The sequence below is a fragment of the Sinohyriopsis cumingii genome, chromosome 12 (genome assembly GCF_028554795.1).
Source record: "Sinohyriopsis cumingii isolate HCF-2022 chromosome 12, ASM2855479v2, whole genome shotgun sequence".
Lineage (NCBI taxonomy): Eukaryota > Metazoa > Mollusca > Bivalvia > Unionida > Unionidae > Sinohyriopsis > Sinohyriopsis cumingii.
Window position 1 is genome coordinate 15,962,758 of NC_142972.1, and position 25,244 is coordinate 15,988,001.

At 36.6% G+C, this 25,244-nt stretch overlaps 1 protein-coding gene across 1 annotated transcript in view; it reads left to right on the plus strand.

Annotated features, from left to right (window-relative positions):
* LOC149786031 (E3 ubiquitin-protein ligase rnf213-alpha-like) overlaps positions 1–25,244 on the plus strand; it is a 451,244-nt gene that overhangs the window by 17,316 nt on the left and 408,684 nt on the right. Inside the window, exons 5-7 of the mRNA XM_089978103.1 lie at positions 1,081–1,227; positions 15,103–15,299; positions 21,311–21,600. Of these exons, the coding sequence (XP_089834229.1) occupies positions 1,081–1,227; positions 15,103–15,299; positions 21,311–21,600 (634 nt within the window). The remainder of the gene's footprint in view (positions 1–1,080; positions 1,228–15,102; positions 15,300–21,310; positions 21,601–25,244) is intronic.

Genomic DNA, 25,244 nt, shown 5'->3' on the forward strand with positions numbered 1-25,244 from the left:
AAGTCCTAGTGCATGTTAATGCACCACATTTTCAATGCAATTTTCATTTAGTTTTTAAACTTTTGTGTTGTTTCATCATTTAGTTTCATTGTTACTTTGCTGTCATTTTCAGTACTGGTGTTTTATTCGTACTGACTATAGTAATGCTGCAATTTATTTCTCAGAAGGAGCACTATTATCCCTGAGTACTGGTGTTTTATTCGTACTGACTATAGTAATGCAGCAATTTATTTCTCAGAAGGAGCACTATCATCCCTGAGTACTGGTGTTTTATTCATACTGACTATAGTAATGCAGCAATTTATTTCTCAGAAGGAGCACTATTATCCCTGAGTACTGGTGTTTTATTCATACTGAATATAGTAATGCAGTAATTTTTTTCTCAGAAGGAGCACTATTATCCCTGAGTACTGGTGTTTTATTCATACTGACTATAGTAATGCAGCAATTTATTTCTCAGAAGGAGCACTATTATCCCTGAGTACTGGTGTTTTATTCGTACTGACTATAGTAATGCAGCAATATATTTCTCAGAAGGAGCACTATTATCCCTGAGTACTGGTGTTTTATTCATACTGACTATAGTAATGCAGTAATTTTTTTCTCAGAAGGAGCACTATTATCCCTGAGTACTGGTGCTTTATTCATACTGCCTATAGTAATGCAGTAATTTTTTTTCTCAGAAGAAGCACTATTATTCCTGAGAACTGCAACTTTTTTTGCGATCTATGCAATGCTTTGTCATAACTGTATGAGCTGTAATGCACATTGAGAGTACTGGCCCTATATATATATATATATATATATATATATATATATATATATATATATATATATAAAGGACACCTGTCGATGAAGGACAGTTCTTGTGTCCCATGACTGTCCTTGTTATATTGGTTTTACTGTATATAGCTGATGTTAGTTTCATTTAACATATGCATTATGATATGAAGGACTCAAATGAAATATATCAGCTGTAAATTAGGAACTAACAACTTTTGATGACTTGAATTCATTAATTTAAAATAAGCATTTTTTGAATAATTTATGTATATTATTAGATTTTAATTTTACTTGTAGAAACAATACAGAATCTGTTAGAGTCCATTTTCATGCTCTCTTGTCACCTGAGTATGACTTGACACCTACAGATGTAATTCTGGTACAGTTTGGTGAGGCTGAGTTGGGAGGATGGCGGTCACATTTGCATAAATGTGCAATAGTCAGGTAATTTAAGGACTATTGGTAATACAAATTGGCTTAATGGATGGGTGTGGTATGGTCAAATATCACGTATAGTATGTATTGAGTTTAAAGTTATATTATTAACTTATATGTTCATGTACAATCTATTTTGTGGAAAATGTATTTATTTGAGCTAAAACAGGCAATATGATATTGTATTTTACCTGCAGTAAATTACAACAATCAGAGAATATTGAGCTTTTGCATTTTAATTGTCTTGTTGTATGAAGACTAATCAAGATGCAACAAGTGTTACATTTTTCATATAAATCGGGCTTTGCATACAATGCACCTGGCAAACATCACAATGCCAAGCAATGGTAGCTGCCATATTGGTCTTCTTCCTGTCAAACTGGTCCCTTGTCATATTACGTGTATAAATGTAACCCAATGGCTATCAGACTTTCCATATTGAAAGTACAGTTATGGTCGGTACCAATTATAGCAAAGAGAATTGCAAAACATTTCTGAAATATATACTCTAAAATGAATTATATGTTTGTTTACATTTTACTTTTGTTCATCACAACTTTCATGGCATGTACTTCTGTAAGTATTAATCAACTATAGTTTATATCTTCAGGGATCATCAGTCTTTTGTTCTGATACCCATCTTATGATAAGGAAAAATACTTGTCATTCAGTAGTTATCTTAAATAAGCCTTTTGTGTATGCATAAATGGGATGCATAATGAATTTGTTTGCTTATATGACAACTATTCTCGTTGTGGTATTCATTCCCACTAGTGTGTGAGAAGGCACTTCCTGCAAAACAAGAATGTGTAACAAATTAAGAAAAATACAAATTTGAACAAACTTACAAACTGATCAGGTAAGATATATGAACAGTTGCACACTTTACAACATGGAACTCAGTTCGGATGGCTATCACAAATGTCACTAATTGTTACGGTTAAGCAAAGTATAGTGTAACATGTACACCACTCCCTTGATAACCTGCACCCTGATAACTCACGAACCAGCTTATAACACAGAGTTGGGCATAGATCCCATTTTTTAAACCAGAAAATACCAAAAAAAATTGATCCCTATTTGTTGAACTTGAAGAAAATCGTGATCAAAATTGGTAATGGAAACTTTGATGTATCGCTCGTTTTATCATTGAAAACGGTAGATAGGACCTGGGAATTTTAACAATACTATGAAATATCAAATTTAAAAATAGGTCTTACAATTTTTTACATTTTCTTTCCAAACAACATTCCTAGTACACTGCAATTAACGATATGTAAAGAAATTTCGATCAATGAAAACGTCACTCACACCGAGTGGAGGTTGTACTTATAAATAAATACAAATTAAATAATTTTTTTATCAATTGAAATTTGTGTTCTAGTTCTATCTTTTATATCCTTTTAAGTGTAATCATCATAAATGCAATGTGTCCTCTTGTAATTAAATGTAAAATGTGTCAATCTACCGTAACAGCTATGTCTGCGAGTGTTTCTGTGAGAACCTAATTATGTGCCAACCTTGTTTTGATAACTGACTTCCAGAAGTATTTGTTGTATTGTTACACTGAATTAAAATCTGGCCTCCTTTGTATTATCACATTAATTATGTCTTTTGAATCAAATAAAGGAGGTGGAATAAAAGAAAAGTTAAAAGGCATGAAAATCCTACAAACTTAAAATCTAGTGGCCCCTGTAAAATAAAGAGTTTGATTTCACAGATACGGACCATTGTGGGCAAGCAAATTTCAGAGAATTCCTGAATTGGCACTTAGAGATATACTCAAGGAAGAAAAGAAGTTTCATTATTAATTCCAGTTAATTCACAACATCAATATTGTACTAATTAAGCAATACAAAAATTTAGTTTCCACGTAGACGATTGTGTCACGAAATAAATGTTGTGTGTTTTTTAAAAAAAGGAATCTTGTTTGGTGGTGTATCAAGAGTTAGTCTAATTCCCTGCTCAGTGGACTCCCGATATGGCAGGATAATATTTAACACCACTACGGGAACCAGACTCGTCAAGAAAACAAAAAGCATTGACATGATACACAGATTTTATTTACGCGTACACATGATGGTTGTTGAAACCAGTTGGAACAATCTTTGATATGTTGGACATATTGAAAATAAATGTTATTTAAACAGAATAATGCACAAATTAATTAGAAAAAGTCCGTTATTAAAAATTATTATCGACATGATTGTAAAATGAGGATTCATTCAATAATCAGCCCAGTTCCCTAACGCCGCTCCCCCCCCTCATCGTTTTCTCGATGTCAAAAGCAATTTTTTTTCAATTTTTGTAGGACCCTTGGTAACTCGTACCTTGCTTATAGTGCAGTCTTTGTTTGTGGACCTTGTTGTGTGCACGTTATCGAGGGAGATGTGTATAAGGATGGTGAATAAGACATGTATTCATGTATATATCCATGTGCTTTTCTTCATTGGATTGTAGGGTGTGTTGAATGTGCCACATATAGGAAAATAGTTTGATCTTATATGTACAATTATGTATGTACATATTAGTGGTAGTTTAGTGACATTGTTATGTATTTGTGATAGCTAGTTATTTGTTGTTTTTTTGTGTGCCATTTCAACACTGGACTGGATAAGTTGGTTTTTATTGTTGTACAGTGTAGTTATTGGCGGAGACATGGATGCTTTAGAAAACAGGTTATAATGAGGCAGTTTAATGTGGCTGGTGGTCTGCATAAAGAGAATATACCAAAATCTTGGATTGCATATATTTTGCTTTGAACCCATTACTAGGATACCAAGAAAGGGGTGAGAGAACTCAAAATTCATTAATTAATGAAGTTTAGAAAAAAAAACTTAATTGCCAATTGTGGTATAATGGATAGTTCAGCATGAACAGAAAGACATGAACCGAGAATATGAATATTCCAGACCCTTGAATTGGGGAAACATCATAATGTTTTGGATTAAAATTGGGTCATTATTATTATTATTACCAAAATGCATGGCAAATTCTGTTATTGTCTTCATCATAAAATGTTGCATATGGCCAATACAGGCCTTCATACCATTTTTAGGAACTACTGTCAAGGTTGTTCAGGACTGACTAGAATCCAATTTATTTGCAAACATTGTGTGCAGAAAAGAGTTAATGTTCAGTTTCTCCAGGTTTTATTCAAAATCCACAGGTTATTCTTTCACACACTTACTGCTAAATGGTGCATGATATTTAACTCAAAGAAACCATAATTTGTAGCCATTTCTTAATCAGACTATCATACCCCAGCAGCCTGTATTGAATTTTTGCATTACCAATAGCCCTTAAGCATTCACTCCTTAATTTTTTATTAAAAAAATAATGGATGATGCAAGAAAAATACATTCCCATTTTACTAATTATAATGTCAGTACAGTGTTTGGGTCCACAGTCAAAATGTTCATCTGTAATTTGATTTGAAAAAATAGAAAAGCTATTGTAGACCATCTGACACCCTCTTTTGACAACCCATAGGCACATATACAGAATGCTGCTATACATTTTAAGATAAAAGAAGACAGGTATATAACATTCAGAATTCAGGACATGATCAAAGGCAAAGATGAAAAATTTAGACCCCAAAAAGGCTACATCCTCCCATTTTCTTTTCTTGGTATAGCCATTCTTGTTATCTCTTTCTCTCTCTCTTGCACACAAATTATGCTTACACTACTGATTTACGATTTAGTGGTAGCTGGAAATAGTTATTCACTTTACCTCTAAACCAAGTGTAGCTACTAAAATCCTGACATGCAAATTATTATATATAGATAGCTTGTTGTAGTGTGGGGTTCTTTTGGGTAAGATCGTTTATGTCCTAAAAATTATGTTCTCTTTAAAAAAATATTGTATGCATTACTTTTCAGAGGAAAATTGGTAGTATAATCCCCTTCTTCAGTAAATACTTCTTTGTTAACTACTGAAGTCAGTTTTATTTTTTCCATTTTTATGTCAGCTGGAGACCAAAATCCAGTCTTCAGTAGATGATACAATGAAGTTGTGTACTGCTGTAATTCATCAGATGGGAAATACAGTGGAGCCTCGTTAATCCAGACACATTCGTTCCCAGCGAATATGTCTGGATTAACGAGTTTTCCGGATAATTGAATCATGCACATTTTTTATTTTACGATATCATCACACCGTATATATGTACATGTATATGCTAGCTTTAAATGTAATGTACTGTATATTCAATAATGGTTGAAATAAATTAATGAATACATCTATTAATTTGTGTTTATTTCACATTATTATAACATGTGCTTATACGTGCATATACGGTGAATAGAAGTTTAGACAATTAACACATCGAACACATCACACTGTGTTCATGTACATGTATGTACTGTACATACATTTATTATGTCAATTTCCTGAAGAAGTCTGTAACCTTTGTTTGCCTGGATTCTTTGGCGGATCTATCTGCAATGATTACTGATAGTGGCCATAGATTGTCAAGGGCATCGCTATTTAATTATTAACACCCCCATCGGCGACTAGCTAAAACATTGTTTATACAATCGCTGGTTACAATATGGTCAGCTACTTAGTTATTGATAGTGGCCATAGATTCTCAAGGGCTTCACTACTGTGTTTTATGTATTATTCTTCTGATTGTATTTTCACATACGATTTTTCGAATTTTCTTATTTTTGGACAGATTATTTCCAGATTATCGAGACAAGTTTTAATGTAATTTTACACTTTGGTCCCCGATTTTGATTTCCGGATACGGAATGCGGATTTCTTGATTAACGGAGCAAATTAACGTTTAGGAATTCCGTTCCCATTGAATTATGTCCGGATAGCAAGGTTTCCAGATAAACGGAGTCCGGATTAATGAGGCTTCACTGTATATTGCATTTTATGTTTGTTCAATGCTGATTTCAGTACCTTCACAGCTTGCACGTGTATGATTTCATACTCTGAAGAGGTTTGTCAGAGTTCATGATTGTGAATTCATATAAGGATAGAATATAGTCTACATAATGAATTGAAGCAATAAATGCTATTGAAAATGATCAAGGCAAGGAAAACATACAATGTATTATTATTTCTATCATGATTTAATTATCATTTAGTTTGTGACATAAGCTTCTTTATGTGAGGTGTGTATGAGAGGATAACAAGAAATATATGTACATTATATGTGAGCACTTAGATCATAACATTAATAGTTTTTTAAAATTTAAAATTGAGGACAGCAATGAGGCTAGTAAGAATTTAAGCATGATGAGTAATGCTGGAAAACAATTTGTTGATGTAGGCCACACAAGTGACAGTTGTAATGAAGATAATATTATGTTCATATGATATAACATGCATAAAGTTATTTACAAAATGACTTTACTGGAGTATGTGGTAAATGACTTAGTTGAAATTCCATAGTAAATTCTACTTCTGAAAAACTGGTAGCTAACTAGGTTTTACCAGCCTACCCACACCTGAATGTAAACTTTTTAACCATAAAAACAAAAACAATCCATTTGGGAGCTAAGATCACCATAACACAGGAACCATGCAAGTCACCCACTTTGCATGGGGCCTTTGCAGCCTCAAAATGGATAGCAGCCTGCATCAATATCGCCTTCCACCCCCTTTCTTGGGAAACCATACAACCTAGAATGACAGACATGCAGTATACATATGCATCATGTTATAAAAGGCATATGATGAGTCTAATAGAAAGAAATATAAACATCCATCCTTAAACATAGGCAAGCATGTGTTAGATGTGCTGAAAGGTAGATTTTTCAAAATGCAAAATATGGCATTCTGCCTAAAGAAATTTGTGGCTGCCAAGTGAAAAGGATATAAGTGGTAACTGTGAAAATTGCAAACAGTGAAAAATGTTAATGCTATTATAACAGAATGCAGTTGGAGTTGGATTTAAAAGAGTGTAACAAAAAACTCGATTCACCTTTGTGTGCTAACTTAATTGAGTTCAGAAATGAATTATAGGTTGGAATGACATTCTGAACATCTAATATATCCTTTGAAAGCATCCGATTTCCAATGCCCTAACTGACTATCAGACAAGCCCTGAGCCACAGCAGTTGTTACTGCATTAATTCTAAAGCTGTGACTCTTGAAGCATTTTGGATCAGACTTGCAGAACTGCAGAGCAAGTTTGAGCTGTGCATTGAATTCTGCATGAGTTATAAGTGTGTTTGAAAGATACATAAATATTGGACCAGGACCAGTAGCTTGCATCGCTGGAGATTTGAGATAGGACAGACAGCAGCATTATATTGTTCTTATTAATTTTTAAAGTGAACTTCTGGCCCTGGCTGTGTTTGAAGGTGTTGAATGTTAGGGTGATGGAAAGGTTGTCAAGAACCAACTGATAAATGTGCAACAGATTAGGGTTATGATGGCTAAGGGACTGCACTGTCATCTCCCCAATTCTCAGGAAGGCATGGAATGTCAGCTGAGGGAACACGTAACTTGAAATAGGAGCTGTTTGTATCAAGAAGATATAGTGGGAGTTGTAGTGTGGGTGGGTTTTTCTAAAATGCACTTATCAATTGGCAATCTATCGTCACAAGAAACTTTATTCCTCTGCATGCGTGCAGCAGTTTCTATATTAGGAAAGAGTTTGTAGGGTCTGCATAATTATTAATTTTTTGTACAAAACCAATGGCAGATACATATGAGGATATTGTTGCTGAGGCATAGTGCTTGTTAACCAGATGAGAAATGAAAAGTGCCAAATTAGCCTGAGAGGCTGATATTGAGGTTTCCAAGATATATTATACAGTGAAAGCTCAATATAGATTCCAGCTGCATCTGTATGTTGCTTTCAACATTTGTGTCAAGGTACTATCTAGTAGAGTATCAAGTGTGTTTGTTAATGAATCAAGTTTGGACAGGTATTGACACTGGTTCTGGGTCCACATATGGAGCTAAGGTCCCGAATCTGCAGCAGCAATTGAGAAAGAGCATCAGCCAGAACATTTTTCTTTCCCAGCATGTGACAGTTTTGAAATTGTATGTTGTATCTGAGGCATGCAAGCACCAGATCTCTAGCAAGGAACATACTGGCAGGGTTCTTTGAGGTTTGCTTTTTTACAATATCTGCCAAAGCCTTGTTGTCAGTGTGAAAGTAAATGCAATAGTTTGCAAGCTGATGTGCCCAAATTTCGATGGCTAGAACAAATTTGGATATAGCTCAAGGAGAGTGATATCTTGCTCTCACCATTCTTTATTCCATGTGCCATGGAACCATTTGCTACCCGCACACTGCCAAAGCCATTTGTGCTGGATGCATCAGTGTGTAAATGAATGGCATGTGAGTCTAGCCAACGATCAGGGAGGATAAAGATTTACCATTGTACCATTGAATTATCTCAGAAATGTGCACCACAGTTGCAGATCAGCCTGAACCTGCCTCGTTATGTGTATGAAGTGATGTGGTTTTGACACACACACTGTTAGATCAATCAACCTTCTCAAGAAAGCTCTGCAAGGAAGGACAACTGCACATGCAAACTGAGTGTAGCAGTTATGGATTGGAGATTGTGGAGTATCATTTTGGGCTTCTGGAGGTAGAGTGTTATCAGACTGTAGCACTTCTTGAGTTTATTTATGGGAAGTCTTACTTCCATCTTAACCGTATCGAGTTCATAGCCCTGAGAATAAATCACAGGGCGAAGTCATTTTGCTTTCCTAACAGAAGAAGGCAAAGTTTACCATTTTTAGGCAACTTAGTCATCCACTTTGCCTGGTAGCATGACCCCTGAATAATGATAATAAACACATAATGTTATTTAAAGAAGAACATTTGGTCCACTGACCAGTCTCCATGATTCATTCTACAATTACAAGTATATGATGTACAATTTTTACAAGTTGTAGTGTTTTTACAAGCTAGATAATATCTGCTTATGCTACTATAAAATACATATCAGGTGCATTAATGATGAGTACACACAGGATTCATACAAAGATTAGTAGTGAACCTGTGTAAAACATTACATATGAGTACATGAAAGTACATTGGTTTATAAAAGAGTACTTCTGAATAACACAAAATCAAGCAAATGATGATTGTGACTAAGATGCTTCGTAAAAACATTGAATTTAGACCTTATAAGGATGGAATGGAATTCCACAGTTTGGATCCAGAAAAAGTGAAATGGAGGAGCAGCACCCTTTCTTTTGCACTGGGACAGAGAGCAAGTTGTGCCTTCTTGTCAGGGAGGAGCTGCAACCTCTTTTCATTCAAAAGGGTAGAAAGTGAGTCGTGCCCTCCCCAATGAAGTGGAAGCAGCACTCTCTACTTGTCCACAGTGAGTCATGCCCCTACCCCCACCCACATATGAGAGGAGCAGCATCCTTTTAGTCTCTGGAGGCCCATTGTTGGTAATGGAATCAAGCCTCCCCCTGTAATATTTTGGGAGAGCTCATGTTCAAATCTATCAGGTCTAGGGAATGGTTTTCCTGTATATCTGATTTGCCTGGTAAGTATTTGTCCTGGCACTGGGTACTTGGTACCAGGCACTGGTCTAAGCCCCTCTTGTATGCTGGTAGAGTCCTCTACTCTCTCCAGATGCTCATTTCATCCTGCAGGGGACTGGGAATTGGTTACAGATGCCAGATCAGGAAAGGGGATCAGATTGGCATTTCCCTTCCAACTTATCTCTCTTAATCCCTATGGGATGTGGGGCCTTCCACCAAAGAGATGCATTTGGTCTTTTCCCTAAATTGAGCCATGGATTTCTGGACCAATGGCGACATCATAGCAAAGATGCTGCCAGGCCACGGGATCACAGGTTTATTACAGCAAAGATAACTAGTCATGTAACTTCTCAAAACCAAATGGGGGGGTGGGGAAATGTCACATAAAAATATTTGCAGTTCCTGCAATTTGTTGTAACTAATGTGTAATGTTTTGTTCTTGTTTTGTTTAGGGTTTTTTAAAACCAAAAATTAGAAATTAAGGTTTGTCAGATTAAATCTTAGGCATCTATTTTGCTGGTGATCTCATTCAAGCTGTACTAAAGTAGATTTAGTGTTTGAATATAAGCATATGTGTGATTGAGATGTGCTGCAGTTGTTGCAGAAACTATCTAGGGGTTTCGATTTAAATGTGACCTGGAGGAGCATAACAAACTGTTCCTTAGATCAGCCATGACAGAACTTTATACTGAGTAACAAAAAGCAAGTTTTATGAATTTTGAAATGGAAAATAACTGATTTATTTATGGTAAGATCATCTGCTGTGGTTGATACTACAGAGTGAGAGTCACATCAGAAACAGTGAATAAACTGAATGACTCTTCAGATACAAGGGGGTCATATATAGATGATTCTCCTTTTCAGAGGCTTTGAATAAGTGGAGTAATAAGAAGCAGAGAAAACTATTTTCCATCTCAGCAAAGTAAATTGTGGATGCAGATGCTTTATACATTTGTTGTCAAAGAAGTGAGATAAAGTCATTAAATGCTCATCTTAAATTAGGTATTTTATAAAAATGCCACCCGTCAGCTACCATTTGGAATTCCCTTTCCCATTCCCTACCTCTAAAGGAGACCTCACCCTCTTACGAAAATTCCTGGCAGCATTGCTGTGGTTGTTGTTGTTTTAGGGTTTAACGCCATTTTTCAGCACACGATAGGCTATACATGGTGGCCAGTATTAATGGTGGAGGAAGAACCCGGGAAATCCCCAGAAAGAACAACCGACCCTTGAGAAGCTACTGGCAAGCTTTTTCACATACCCACATTGGCCGAATCCGAGACTCGAACCTACGCAGACAGAGGTGAGATGGCAGTGATCCATAACGGAGAGCATTTTAGACCACTTGTCCACTCGGGACCCCCATCTCTGTGGTAGTGAGGTTGTTGCTTTAGGCTGGGGTTAGACCTCTTTTCCCCCAAACATTCTAGGAGTGTAGAGAGTGCAGTCCATTACTTCCATGCCAGAAGTTAGTTATTTTTATATCTCTTCCTCCTAAGTCTCTGCTAGTCAACAGAGGGACATTGAGTTGTGTATTACTGCCTTCCAGAAATTAGATGTGATGAAGATGTCCTTTCTTTACTTGTCATTTCACATGACTTTGATACAGAGGAGGCAAAGCTGTGCTCATGATCTGTGTCCCAAGCCTTCAGACTCTGGTGACACTAAAATTCTTTTCAGCTTGGAGAAAGTTTCTGGTTTAACTCTCAACTAGATTCTAGTACAGTTCTAGTACAATAAATAGCATCTGCTTTTCTGTAATTTTGCATCATTTTCCCAGTTTAATTTTTCAATCCAGGATGCTATTTTATATATGTTTATGTGTTCACAGATGCCTGTGCATATGTTCCAGGCTTGATACTTTGATTTTTAAAATCACTTAATTATCTAGTGTTAAGCCAGATTCTTTGCATCATATTGTATATACTGTCTATATTGTACATAACAGATAGAAGGCTCAAGCTAGATTAGTTCTGCAACTAACTGAGTTACCTTCTTTAAATAAAGTCTTTATTATTATTATTATTATTATTTTGAGCATTTCTCCTCATTTGGTTATGTTTAAGGTGCTTTCCCAAAGGTTTAGTAAGGATCAGTATAATGCTAGACTATCTTATGTTAGAGGATGTCTGTCAGATAAAAAAGAGAGAAATCCCCCTCCCACCAGTTCAGGTCCTTGATTTGTGCATCAGGTTATGACTCGTACCTGTTCCTGGCCAATTTGGCCCACAGTGGATGCTCAAACTAATCCAGTGTTTATTTCCATGTGGACCTGGGCCTGCCTCCTAGATTAAACACTGGAAACCTTAGTGAAAAGCCTAGGTCACTTAGCCTGGAATGCTGACCACTGTTCAGCAGTATTGTTCAACCTGCTGTGGGTGGAATCTCTTTTACTTATAATTGTCCTTCATTATTTGTTAGAAGCAGCAGTGAAAACATCTTGGAATATGTTACCCGTCAATATCTATGCCTTGTTAGTGGAGGTTCTCCACTAATGCAGCAATGTTGCACTGGACTGTGACATCCAAGGTCTTACTAGAGCTCAGTAAAACCTTTTGAGGGCTGCTCCCATAAAAGCAGAGACTATTTTGAGGTGGGGGTGGGGACTCATTCACTCCTTGGCTTCTCAGCATCTCAGAGACCAGTAACACCAGTTCTTTGCATTCGATCCTGACCCATAAAATACGTCAAGTACTGAAATCATCAGGACTAATGACAGGGTCAGGGAAAACAACAACCCCATTTCGTCAGGACAAGGGTGGACAGCTCAAGAAACGTGCTCCCTCTTCTGCAGATAATTTCTTTTTCCATTGGTTCCTTGTCTGGTATAATGGTAAATGGCTGGGTCCTTTCTTTCATAAAGGTGGATACTGGCTTTGATCTCTAGATCTCCTTTATCTATTTGAGACCTCCATGTTCTTCCAGCAGTTGAATGTGATGAAATTATACTAAGAGGTACACTCTCTTTATTAGAAGTGTGCAATAGGGAGTTTGTTCATCCTTTTTAAGGTCATTAGGTATCTCAGTCCTCCTTTTTTAATGATTTCTTGATTTACCAGCTAGAGGACCTTGGACTAGATCTCTGTCACTGTTGGTCCATATTGATGAGGCTGGGTTTTCTCCTAGCCCATAGAAATCAGAGCTTACTCCATCTTAAGATTTCATCCATGATGGATTGATATCCGCACAAACAAGACTACTCAGTGGCCCAAGGGACAGATCCTGTCTTCTGTACTACATTTGGTGGAACTGAGAGCAATGACCACATTGTCAGCTCATGCTCATCTTTCTCTGCTGTGGACCTAGTACTCCACAGCAGATGTGGTTCCCATAGGTAGATTGTGCTTGTGCCCTCATGAGTTTCTCTTTGGTGAACTAGAAACCACACATTGACCCTCTTATGCTCATATTTCTCTAGGTGTGGGTTTCCATCATCATCTGATTTGGTGGACAAATTGGGACTGGCTTCTGACCGAAGTCCCCATGCTTGCCCTCGAAACCCACTTGTAACTGTTCACAGCTGTGTCAGATTCCAGATGTGACTCTTATCTGAAGCTGAAAGGACTGGGTCTTTAGAGTTTATGTTCTGAGATAAACCAATCCTCCACATCAGCAACTGGTAATGTGGGCAAATTTCTTAGCCTTTTTGGTGATGCATCAAAACAAGTCAAACTTTTATCCACCTGGCCACAGTAACTGTAGCTGTAAAGTAATATACCACATACAGAAGCATGCAATTTTATTCAGAGAAGTTGGTTTGGTCTTAATAACCAAATACTCCAACAGTCACAAACAGGAAACTGCAACCTAATATTTAGGTGGCAACCTATTTTTCAATGTAGCCTCAGGTGTGGCAAATGAGAAGTGAAATTCACCACACCATGCAAAAACTGAGCAAAACTTTCATGGCCAATTTGCCACTTGTACCAATTGGCGACAAGGTTTCCCATCTGGCTTTAATATCTGAATCAAAATAATGATAAAAAATAGATTAATATTACTATTAGGGTATTCATTTCACCAAGTTCAGTCGAGATTATTTATGAACAATTATTAAACTTTCGTGATAATTATGGGACCATAACTGGTGCTTTTATTATGCACCAAGTCAGATGGCTTTGTATGATAAAACACACTTTTCGCAACTGATATTGACATTGTCTTTTAATGTTAATCCTGATCAATAGTATATAACAGTGTTGACAGTGGTCACTGCCATGATTGCAATAAACATTTGCTGAAGTCTTAATTAGTGAGAGACCATTTAATTCTCTAATCGAGCAGGAGATGAATACTTTGAAACAATTGCCTTGTTCTGATTTGTAATAAAGAATAAGACATTATTCCATTCCATATTTTTCTTGAAACAAATTTATCTTGTGATAAAAGGAAAAAAAAATATAGGAAAGAACATCATTTTAGCCCCATACATCAATATGGTCAGTCCCTTACATTATACATACAGTAAGAAATGATCTCATTCAAAGTTTTGTGTGTGTGTGTGTGTGTATGTACAACAAAAATACAAAATTGTATGAGGACAATACATGCATTACAAGAAAATATAGGATATGAATCATTCTCTTTCTCTCTTACTCTTTTTCTTTCTCTCAAACGAGCCACTATTCATTATTACCAATATTCTACAACATCAAATTTATAACTAAAATATCATCAATACTTAATTAAAATATTTAAAAATACCTGGCTCTCTCTGGGGGTGCTACTAACAAGCTAGAATCTGAATGTACAAGACTTTAATGATTCCCAATCAGTTTATGGCTGGTCCCAGCATTATTGTTTTTTCTGGGCTGATTCCAGCTTAAATAGAATTGGTACTAGGTTGATCCCAGCTCAAGTAAAATCTGCAAGGTTGATTCCAGCATTTGAATGTATTCTGGGCTGATCCCAGCTTAAGTACGCTATGCGGTAGGCTGATCCTAGCATAATAGTTTGTTCTTAAGTTGATCTATGCTAGGCTGATTCCAGCATTACTGTGTTTTCTGGGCTGATCCCAACTCAGAGTATAATTGGTGCTATGGTGATCCCAGCATTCAAGTGAATTCTGGGCTGATCCCATCTTAAATAAATCTATATTAGGCTGGTCCCTGCATAAGAGTGTATTCTGGGTTGATCCCAGATTAGTGGAATTATAGGTAGATCCAGCATGAAGAAAGTATTCTTTTTTTCCTATTTAAAACTGTAGAAGAAATGTATTAAACAGCCATGGTCTTTATGTATTTTGTATTGCTTATAAGTATCTGATTGGGGGAAATGCCAAAATGAATTTGATATTATAATATATCAAATAAAAGTTTTAGTACACTTTGTTCATATTTTATGTTTGTGTGTTATTTTTTTAAATAAATTCTCTTTGCTTAAAATGTATTTAAATTTTCACAGGAAAACTGAAGATGACTATACTGAAATCAAGCTGGAAATAGAAATCTCAAAAAGACTTATTTTTAAAGAGAACAAAATTCTGTACAAGTATGTGGTGGTCAAAGATGGAACAAGTTGCAAGTATATGTGTGAATACTATCATGCGAATCGTCGTGCACAGAGGTGGTTGAACCATCCATATGGAATGAAAAATATGGGTATGTAAAATGAGCATTGAGAAAAGCATCTATTTGCAGAGTCTCTTGGCTGCAGATAGAGCTGCAACAGATATCAAATTTAAGACCTATGTTCGAAGTGGCAGACTTCAACCAGCCTTGAAAATTGTGACTGCTAATGGCAGAGTTTGGAAACATGCCACTGCTCATTCTTGCACATTTTAAAATTGGGAGTAAAAAATATTAATAAAGTTTATGTTGACAAGAAGCAAAAGTTATGTTTACTTAGATACCATAACATAATTTACTTGTAAATCCATGATCTCAAAAATCTTACTGATTTCACTTAATTTCAATTAAGTGACATGGAATTTTAATGGACTTTATTAGTAGGTACATCATGTCAGTTCATGGGGTCAGATTTCAGTTGCTTTTTCTGCATGTCATATATAACAAGTTTATTGTAGACCATTGCTTGGACAGTCATGGGTGGTAGCAAGTCACTGGGAGGATTAGTTTCTGCATGCCTTTAATGTACTTGCATGATCAGAATTTAATTGACTGATCAGTGCTGCAGCACTTTTGACTGTCCTTGTACATCAATACAATTTCTCCTTCGAATACATTCCCCACTCATTAATGTCAGGAAAATGAACTACCACCTCCCACGTTCAGCCCTCCCAAAGATGAACATTTGTACTTTTCTATCTATATTATATAGACAAAGGGTAATAACTCATACTTATTACTTCCCTTGCCACCTATAGGTTGCACTAGTTTCAAGCTTTTGCCATTGACCTGATATTGTTCACTTTGCCTAAATCCATTTGGAAGATACATAGTTGACAGTTCTAAGGAAAACTGCAAGAAACAGTGAGTGATCTGGGAAAGCAAAGGACTAAGAGTACTGATGTTCTCAACATTCAAAATCATACGGCAGTTAGTTTCTGAACATTTAACTTTATTGAGTTTTTGGCCTGCCTGGTGGGTGACTGTTACATATGAAGTGAGAAATCTGCAGCTTGTTCTCCACCATCTACACCATCTGAGTTACAGTGCTACATTTGGTACAACAAGCAACAACAGAATGTATTTGTTCTGGCCAATTTCTCCCTGCCCTTCAATCTTCCTCTGTGTTAGTCGAGATGTTAGATACTTTTGGGGTAGGGAAACTTTGTTTTCTATCCGCAATAGACTGCCTCCTAAACTGAATAGTAGATTGTCTCTTGCCATTGACTCGTGATGCTGACTGCCTCCAGGCAGCTATCTGGGAGGTGCCTGATTCTTGTTTTTTCAAACAGTGTTTGATTGATCTCTTTCTGTCAAGCTAGTGGCAATCCAGATTGCCTCAGAGGCTTTGATTTTAGTTTTGCTACCCACCTCCCCTTTCATCCTCTTCATTCTTGATGGAAGTACATAAGACTTGGTAAAGGACACATTTTTGTATTAAGAGATGCAGACTCATTGAGAAGCAGGTGGTGGACATTGTTTAGAATCCATAATCTCTGGATTTTCCTGGTCAGGAGAGCCAGTGACATTCAAGATGGAGACAGCAATATCAGTCTACTTCTCCATCCATCCAGTTGCATATTTTCTTGTTCATATCCCTCCATCCTTGCAGAAATTCCTTATTAAAGTAGCAAGGAAATTGTATCAGTTTTGCACTCTCTCTCGACTTGAATACAAGTCTATGGACATTTATGAAACTACGACATTGTGTCATATCCCTGTTCTATATGACTTTATCTTTTTCCTTGGCAGCATATTTGGACTATATTCTTCAGAAACATATCAGTTCCATTATAATCCAAGGAAAAAATGGTCTCACTTTCCTTTTACATCACCAAGGTTTTCCAATGAATTATGAAGTCCCATCTTTGTCTATCAAGTTAGTTCATCCATCTGGGTATGGATTTTTTGCCCACCTCAGCCTGGTATGTCTTCCTCACCTTTGAGTGGTCCAAATTCTCCTACTCACAGAATCCATTTCGAACACAAAATGGACCACAACGAGGGAGTTTCTCCAACTTCGTGAATTGTTTTATGAAGCATTGGATCTTATCCCACTAGGTTACCTCAACATGCACCCTTTGCAGATCACCTTGCTATCTCAAGTGCATCCCTCTTCCATGCTGCTCAGTTACAGGATTAGCATAATGAGTTGGATAGTATCATTCATGGATCAGTGAACCAACCAAGGTTGGCTCATGAAAGAAATACCTCTTGAATAGTTGCACCTAGATATGACTGCATGCATGCACCCCCACAAGCACCTGTACTTGAGGAACCCATCTGTTATTGTTCTTTGATATTGTCAGCAACCAGTGGGGTCTTGAGGACACAGGTCTCTACATCAAAATCTCTTGAAGATGAAAGCTATCATCAAAACCTTTCATTTTTGGAGCGACCATTTTCAGATCAATATGGTGTTCTTCATGTCGGACAGCTTGGTGGTGGTTACATACCCTCTTAAACAGGGTAATGCCAATTCACCTCAGTTCTACATTCTGGTCAGGGCATTCCATCACTGGTACACATAATGCAACATCAGCATCCAGATCAGACATATACCTGGCAGACTTGGTGTCTCTGTGAAGGAGGTAAGAGATTCTCTATACAGAATGGTCCCTCTTTCTGTCAGTCTTTTATCAGATTTGCTAGCTGTGGGTGCATCTGATGATTCAAATTTTTACAACCAGGTGGAATCACAAACTGTCAACCTTCATTTCCTTAGTACCAGATCCTGACGTTTGGTCCAGCTGCACTTGATCTCTCAGTTGGGAGCATCTGTGGCCTATAGCCTATCCCCAAATGATGCTAGTTCCTAACAATATACAGAAATTAAGGTTCTAGAAGTGCAAACTGACTCTGACTGCCTCTCTTTGCTCAGACAAATCCTGGACCAACAATCTTCTAGATTTAGCAATAGATTTAGTAGTACCAAGGAAGATCCTGATGAGGTTGAAACTTAAATAACAGCATATGACCCATGTGTTCCATCTTTGTCTGGACTGTCTTCTCTTTCACGAATAGGTCATCTAGAGAGCCTTGCAGCAGAAATAATTAAACTCTTCGATCATGGAAATAATTGCATGAGTATTATGAATATTTAATTTGTATTGTCTGTTGCCTTTTCACCATTATTATATGCTATGAATATCTGTATTTTGTAATTGGCCTTAGTCCAAAATCAAGTTAATGGTCTACCTAATTAGTGACATTTATTTTATAAATAACATAATACATAGCTAATATTTCTTTATTATTATAGATTAAAGATTCAGATCATTATTAATGGAGGTAAACATGTTTATGTTCATCTGAATGTGGGACTAGTTTTTAACTTGGAAATTCTTAATCTTGTTGAGAACTTATAATGTTTTAAAAAGGAAATTGACCTACATCCTGGCTTTATTATTGTGTCTTAACTTTTTATATTAATGTTTTTGTTTGAAAAATTACTAATTCCTACCTTAACATCTGAATCAGTTTTGAATTTGGTATTTATCTATTTAAATTATTTACTGGAATTAAAAAGTGCTCATTAATAATATTTAGACTAAATCATTTTTTTGGAACTGTTGTGAATTCATTCAGGGACCTTGCTGGATTATACCACATTCCAAGCCTTTGGTACATTAACACATCTGAGATTACAGGAATATACAACACATTCAGTATTAGAATTTATTTGGAACACCACTGGCATTCAGTTGGAACTCACTATACATTTGGACTTGTGATGGAACTTTCAGGACTATTTGGGATTTAATCCACTTTGAAGGCTTACAGGGGAAGTAGAACATTTACATGAATTGGTGTAAATTCAAAAACATTGTTTCTTGATTGCCTCTGTCCCCACAATTAGCTGGCATTTTTGTTTGCCTGTTTGAGGAATACAAGTTAGCTCTGATTACTATTAAGGGCATATTCAGGCATCATGGCGGTGAGGATCTTGGTCATAATAAAGACCTCTTGGACTTGTTGGCCTACTTTATCTTCATAGGCCTAAATCACCCGCATTGTTTTCCAAAGTGAAATCTTTCCTGGGTTCAAACAAATCTGAGCCTTTAGTCAGGACTTTGCTGAAACTTCCAACATGCAAAACCTGTTTCCTGACAGTGTTCACTTTGGCATGCAGAATCATGAATTGCATTCCCTTTCTGTTGACCCAGCCTCCCTTCAGTTTTGATAAGTTGGATTGGTGGTTCTTATAACACTACCCAGTTTCCTTGCCAGGAATCATTTGCTTTAGTGGGCAGCAACAAAAAATCATAATATCACGTCTCCGTTTTGACACAATTCAAGACTTTTTCAAACAGAAATTGGTATGTGTGCTCAGACCTTATCTGAAGCAGACTGAGCCAGTTTGTGAATCTCAAAGATGCCACTTTCTCTTAGTCTTGGAAGTATGACATAACCACTAAAGCCCTCTCATCGTGGTTGAAGCAGGTAATACACACGGCATACTCTGATATATCATTAGAACAGATTCGCCACATGAAGATCTCTGCCCATGGGATAAGAGTAATCTCTGTGAGCCTTACCTTGACTTATATCACTATCACTTGCATGATCAACCTTTTTGAGTATTATCTATGAGACTTGGCTCCACACCGACAAACTGTGGTTCTGATAGGCCCTGTCTCAGTCACACAAATGGGCTCCAGAACCAATTGACATCAGCACAAGCTCTGGATGGGCACCCTGAGCAGGTTTTGCTGGATTCACCCAGAAATTCAATGTGGTAAGGAGATCTCATTATTTCTCCATCCCAGACTTGACCTCATCACCTCTGGTTGTGCTGCTTGCAGGTTAGGGGGATGGTTCACCTTCGTATTGGGAATCCAATCTTCTTCCCTCAGAGGTTAACCAAGGTAGAGGTAGGATGCTGAACATTCCCTCAGCCTATTACCTATTTTCCTAATGGTAATATGATCAGGGAATGTATCTGAAGGAGATTTTTCAGTAAATTTATTTTTCTCCTCGAATACTTACCTGGTCAGATTATGTTAACACCCACCTATTCTTCCCACAATGTGATTATCCTGTTACATGGTGTTTTGCTCAGCTTTAAACAAGTGCTCCCTGTATGCAGCAAGAGGAGCTAATGTTCAGGAGTAATGGCCCTTTGTATATATAATATAGACAAAACGCAAATTTTTGTCTAAGGGAGGCATAGATTTGGGAGTTAGTAGGGTTTATATTCCTAATATTAATGTGATCAGGTATGTATTCTAGGAGAAATGTACTTTAACAAAATGTTTGCTTTCATCATCGTTAGCCTTAGATGCTATGTTCTTCTAATATCGATGAATGTGGAGGACATCATGTATCAGTTCCTAGACTTGTTGATTTTAAAAGTTTGAGACTTTATTTTTGGGCTGTAAGTTGGAGTTTAAATCTGCTTTTTGCAAGGTTCTAACATTTAATTAGGTTTTTACAAGGTAGCACGCAGAAAGAAATGGATATCCATGAAATTGACATATTGATTATGTCCTTGGTCAAGATTACAGCAAGTACACAGCGGTCTCATTGGTTTGGTTTCCAAAATACTGCATGTCCATGAAAGTAAATGCATGCAAACTATTTCTGTGCTAGACTTAGTTAAGTAACAGCCCTCTAATCTGCATCCTGGTAGATCAATCAGTGGTGCTATCTACCTTCAGGAATCAAAAACTTGACATATCACAACTATGTAGTTGTGATATGTCAAGTTTTTGATTCCTGAAGGCAGCATGCTCTATAATGACTGAAGGAAAAACAGGTGTCAGTCAATAGTGTAGTCTGACGTGTCGAGTGTCAGGTTAATGGAGAATTGAGGGATATGCAAGATCTAGACCCATGGATTAAAATTAACCATTGAGATGACATGTAATGAGAACCAAAATTATTTCCACTTCAGTTTGTTAAATACATTAATACTGTGTTGTCAAAATGCACCTAATGTTAACATCACTGATAATACTACTATATTTATTGCACATAATTCATCTTACATACCCAGAATTCTTATCATGATTGATTTCTTTATTTTTAATTTTGATTTACAGCTGAATGGCATAAGTATGATGGAATTGTCTTCCCTAAACTGAGAAAAGGAGTTCTTAATACGTTCATGAACTACATGAAAGGGAACTTCAAAGAGAGAGAAAAGGCAGATCTAGTACGAAGTGTAGAATATTTTCTGCCAAAATATTACAAAGATATAATCATTGGACAACATTCAGCAATGCCCATGGATGAGGCTTTGACTCGCCTTGAGGAGCTTCTGTACTCTTTGAGAGGAGTTTACTTTACTGACAGGCAATGCTACACTGACATAAGAGATTATGAAAAAAAGGTTTGTTTTCATAAAAATAGGTTATATTGACTTCATTGAAAATTAATTTAATTTTAGCTTTTAGCTCTACCGGTCTTAGACCAAAGGGCTTATGGGATTGTATGTTGTCTGTCATAGATACTTCTGTTAGCACAAATTTGTTATCACTACTTCTCAAAAACTTCTTGGAAACTTTATACACAGATTCATTTCAGGGTCTAGTTGGTCATAAATGATAATGTGCATTTGACATTCATTTAATACAGCAGCCTTTATGAAAATACTAACAGTATATTTCCAGAATAGATGACCATATGAACATGGAATCATCACTAATAGACATATTATGATATCTAGTTAGTCGGTCTAAAGCGCTCTTCGTTACGGATCACTGCCATCTCACCTCTGTCTGCGGCGGTTCGAGTCTAAGATTCAGCCAATGTGGGCATGTGAGAAAGCTTGCCAGTAGCTTCTCGTGGATCGGTGGTTCTTTCCGGGCTTTTCCGGGTTCTTCCTCCACCATTAATACTGGCCGCCATGTATAGCCTATCGTGCTGAAAAATGGCATTAAACCCCACAACAACAACAACAACATCTAGTTAGTCCTCAGTTTAAATGGTGCTGATACAGCCATCTTGAAAATCATGTTATTGCTACTGCTGTTGAACAGAAAGTCATATTGACATGGTGTTTTTACCAGTGAGACTTTTTGTGATGTCTAATTGGTCTTAAATTAAAATGGTGCTGATGTAATGTCAAGTCTGGTGATAATTCCCACACCAAAATTACAAACCCTTTTACACATGAGATTCTCACATGAGATTTAACTCAGGTTAGGCTCATGTGCATTTTAACTTGCAAATTAGGTAGAACTCATGTGAGCAAATAAATTCTAACAAGAAAATCATGTGCAGGAATTGTTATATGAGCAAGATGTTGCTTATGTGAGCAAGTCTGCTCATGTGAAAATTGCATGCTTATATTGTTGTTGTTGTTATTGTAGGGTTTAACGGAATTTTTCAGCACACAATAGGCTATACATGGCAGCCAGTATAACTGTTGAAGGAAGAACCCTGGAAAACCCTGGGAAGAACCATCAACCCACGAGAAGCTACTGGCAGGCTTTCTCACGTACCCATGTTAGCCGAGCCTGGGACTCGAACCCATGCAGACAGAGGTGAGATGGCAGTGATCCGGAATGGTGAGTGCTTTAAACCACTTTGCTACTAGGGGCTGCTGCATGCTTGTGAGCAAGATGTTGGGCAAAAACAACAAAAAACAACTATAGTATTAGTTTTTTTATTGAACACAGGACAAGAATTAAACAGAATAAGATCATATTCAAATCTATTGATCATAAGCATATTTGAGTTCAATTATTGATCACATGAGAAAAAAGACAACTTGTGTGTGTGTGTGTGTGTGTGTGTGTGTGTTATATTTAATACATCACATGCATTCTATAATAAAAGTTCTTAAAGGTCATAATGAAAGATACTGCAAGAAATTGGCTTCACATGAGGACCATTCTTCACTGTTCCAGAAAATTCAAAGCAAACAAAACAAGTAATTAACATTAAAGTTTCTGAATTTCATCATATATACACATTCATATGCCAGCCTGCAACAATATTTTCCCTTGGAGATTGTTCTCTTTGAATTGAAGCACTTACTGTTGACCACTGAATTTAAGTTTCCAGGCTCTGTTTTGAACTGTAGAAAAATGAAACCTGAAATGGAAATGAAAAAGTTGATGCAAGCATTTTTCTGGTCATGGCATTTGAGACATTCTGTAAGGTTGATTTGTGTTGATTCATTTGACAAGGTGAAGACAAAATACATAATTGTTGTTTGGATTTGATAGCACTTTTAACATATTATCACACACTTTGAAAGTAGGAACCAACTACCTTTCCAAGGACACATTTAGGCAGCCAACCCAGTCTGAAAATGCATCCCTTGGACTATGAGTCTAATTGCTTTACCAATTGAGGTACCATGATTCAGTACCAAACATATAAATTGCACTATTGATGAGATGCCTGCAAGTCACATAGCATATTTCAAATTTTGACTATTTCTATGCATCTTATACACCCCCTTTATTTGAGTCAGAATTTCCTCTGGCAATGTGGGTTTGCTGGACATCTTCCTGTTGCTGTTGATGTTTTGCACTTCTTTCAGATGTTTGCTAACTTTCTTGTGTTGATGAAAATTGTGTGACCTTCAAAAGGTTTAATCTGTAAAATGATGATTAGAGATTAGTATAATTGACCATTTTTTATCTACACAGGACAGAAAGAATGCACTGAGATGGGAAAAGGATTTGGTTGGGAAGAGTCCCAGTATATATAAGCATTAAGAAAAGCTGTAATCCTTATCCAATTAAATCTTTATTTTAAATCTACTAAGTCAAGAGACTTGACAGAAAGGGCAAAAGTCATAAAGGAAAACAGTAGTATATAAAGCTGTATCCCCAAAGCTCTCACCGCTCTTCTGTGTATCATAGCCTTACCCAATGATGGCAATGGTTCTGCAGTAAAATAGAGTGTGCAACGGTTCACAAGGTTGTGTATGTTGCATTAATTAAGTTTCAAGCAATACAATTTATGGCAAACAGTTGCACTCACTAAATTCTGTCATGCAATAATGTATTCAGTAAGATGCAAGTCACAAAGCAACGATCTTAAAAAATCAAGGAAGCACAAAGATTTATTGCATTTTGTTCCCAACTGCATATGCTTAACTTGATCCACACAAAATCAGCAATAAAATAATACTAAGAACAGTTATGTTTGTCCCAATTCAGGTAGGTTTTAAAATTCTGAATGGCTGGATTACTAATTGCTTCAATCAGTAATGCAAATGCTTCACACACAGGCATCTGCAGAATTGGGGAGGGGGCAGGCAGACATGTAGTGGTTAGCTATTAAGTTTTATAGATTTAGGCCAAAACATGTTTATAGGAGTCTTCCCCCCCCCCTTTACAAGTGCGGGTGCCCATGGTTCCACATTTGACTTGTGGAAGGCATAAATAAGTTTTGATATAGTGTTGTGCAACACGAAGGAGGTCAAATACTATTTGATGATTGAGTGGTGTAGGTATTATTGTTAGCAACAAGAGGTTGAATTATATCTTTAAGTTTAAGTAAAATATGGAGCAAAACCATGGCTTATTTTTAAACGACCAAATTAATTTATGCTTATACTAGTGTCTTTCATCATTCCTTAAGCAAAAATTGTAAAAAGAAATGAGTAAACACAACTTACCTCTTTCACAACAAAGAACCAGTCTTTCATAATCCTCAAATATTCTAATATGCTTCCCACTGTCGTTAATGTCTTCCGTTTCATACTGGACATTTACATCAGTACCGATGTGGACATCACTAGATGCTGATATTGGTTTATTTTTGTTAACAATGTCCACATTCTTGTGGTCACAGAAATATGTAAGAGCAAACTTGTTGAAGGAGAATATTAAATAATTTTCTTCCAAAACAGCAGTGCCCTTGGTAAGTGAACATGATCTGCGTGCAAATTTCTGTCTATTGGATTTAAATGTGCTCTTCTACAGGTACACTGTAGGTCAGCATGCAGCATCAGTTGAGTTCATTTGAGGTGCCAAAAAGGGTGAACTATTAGTAAACATTTTTTTTTATGTG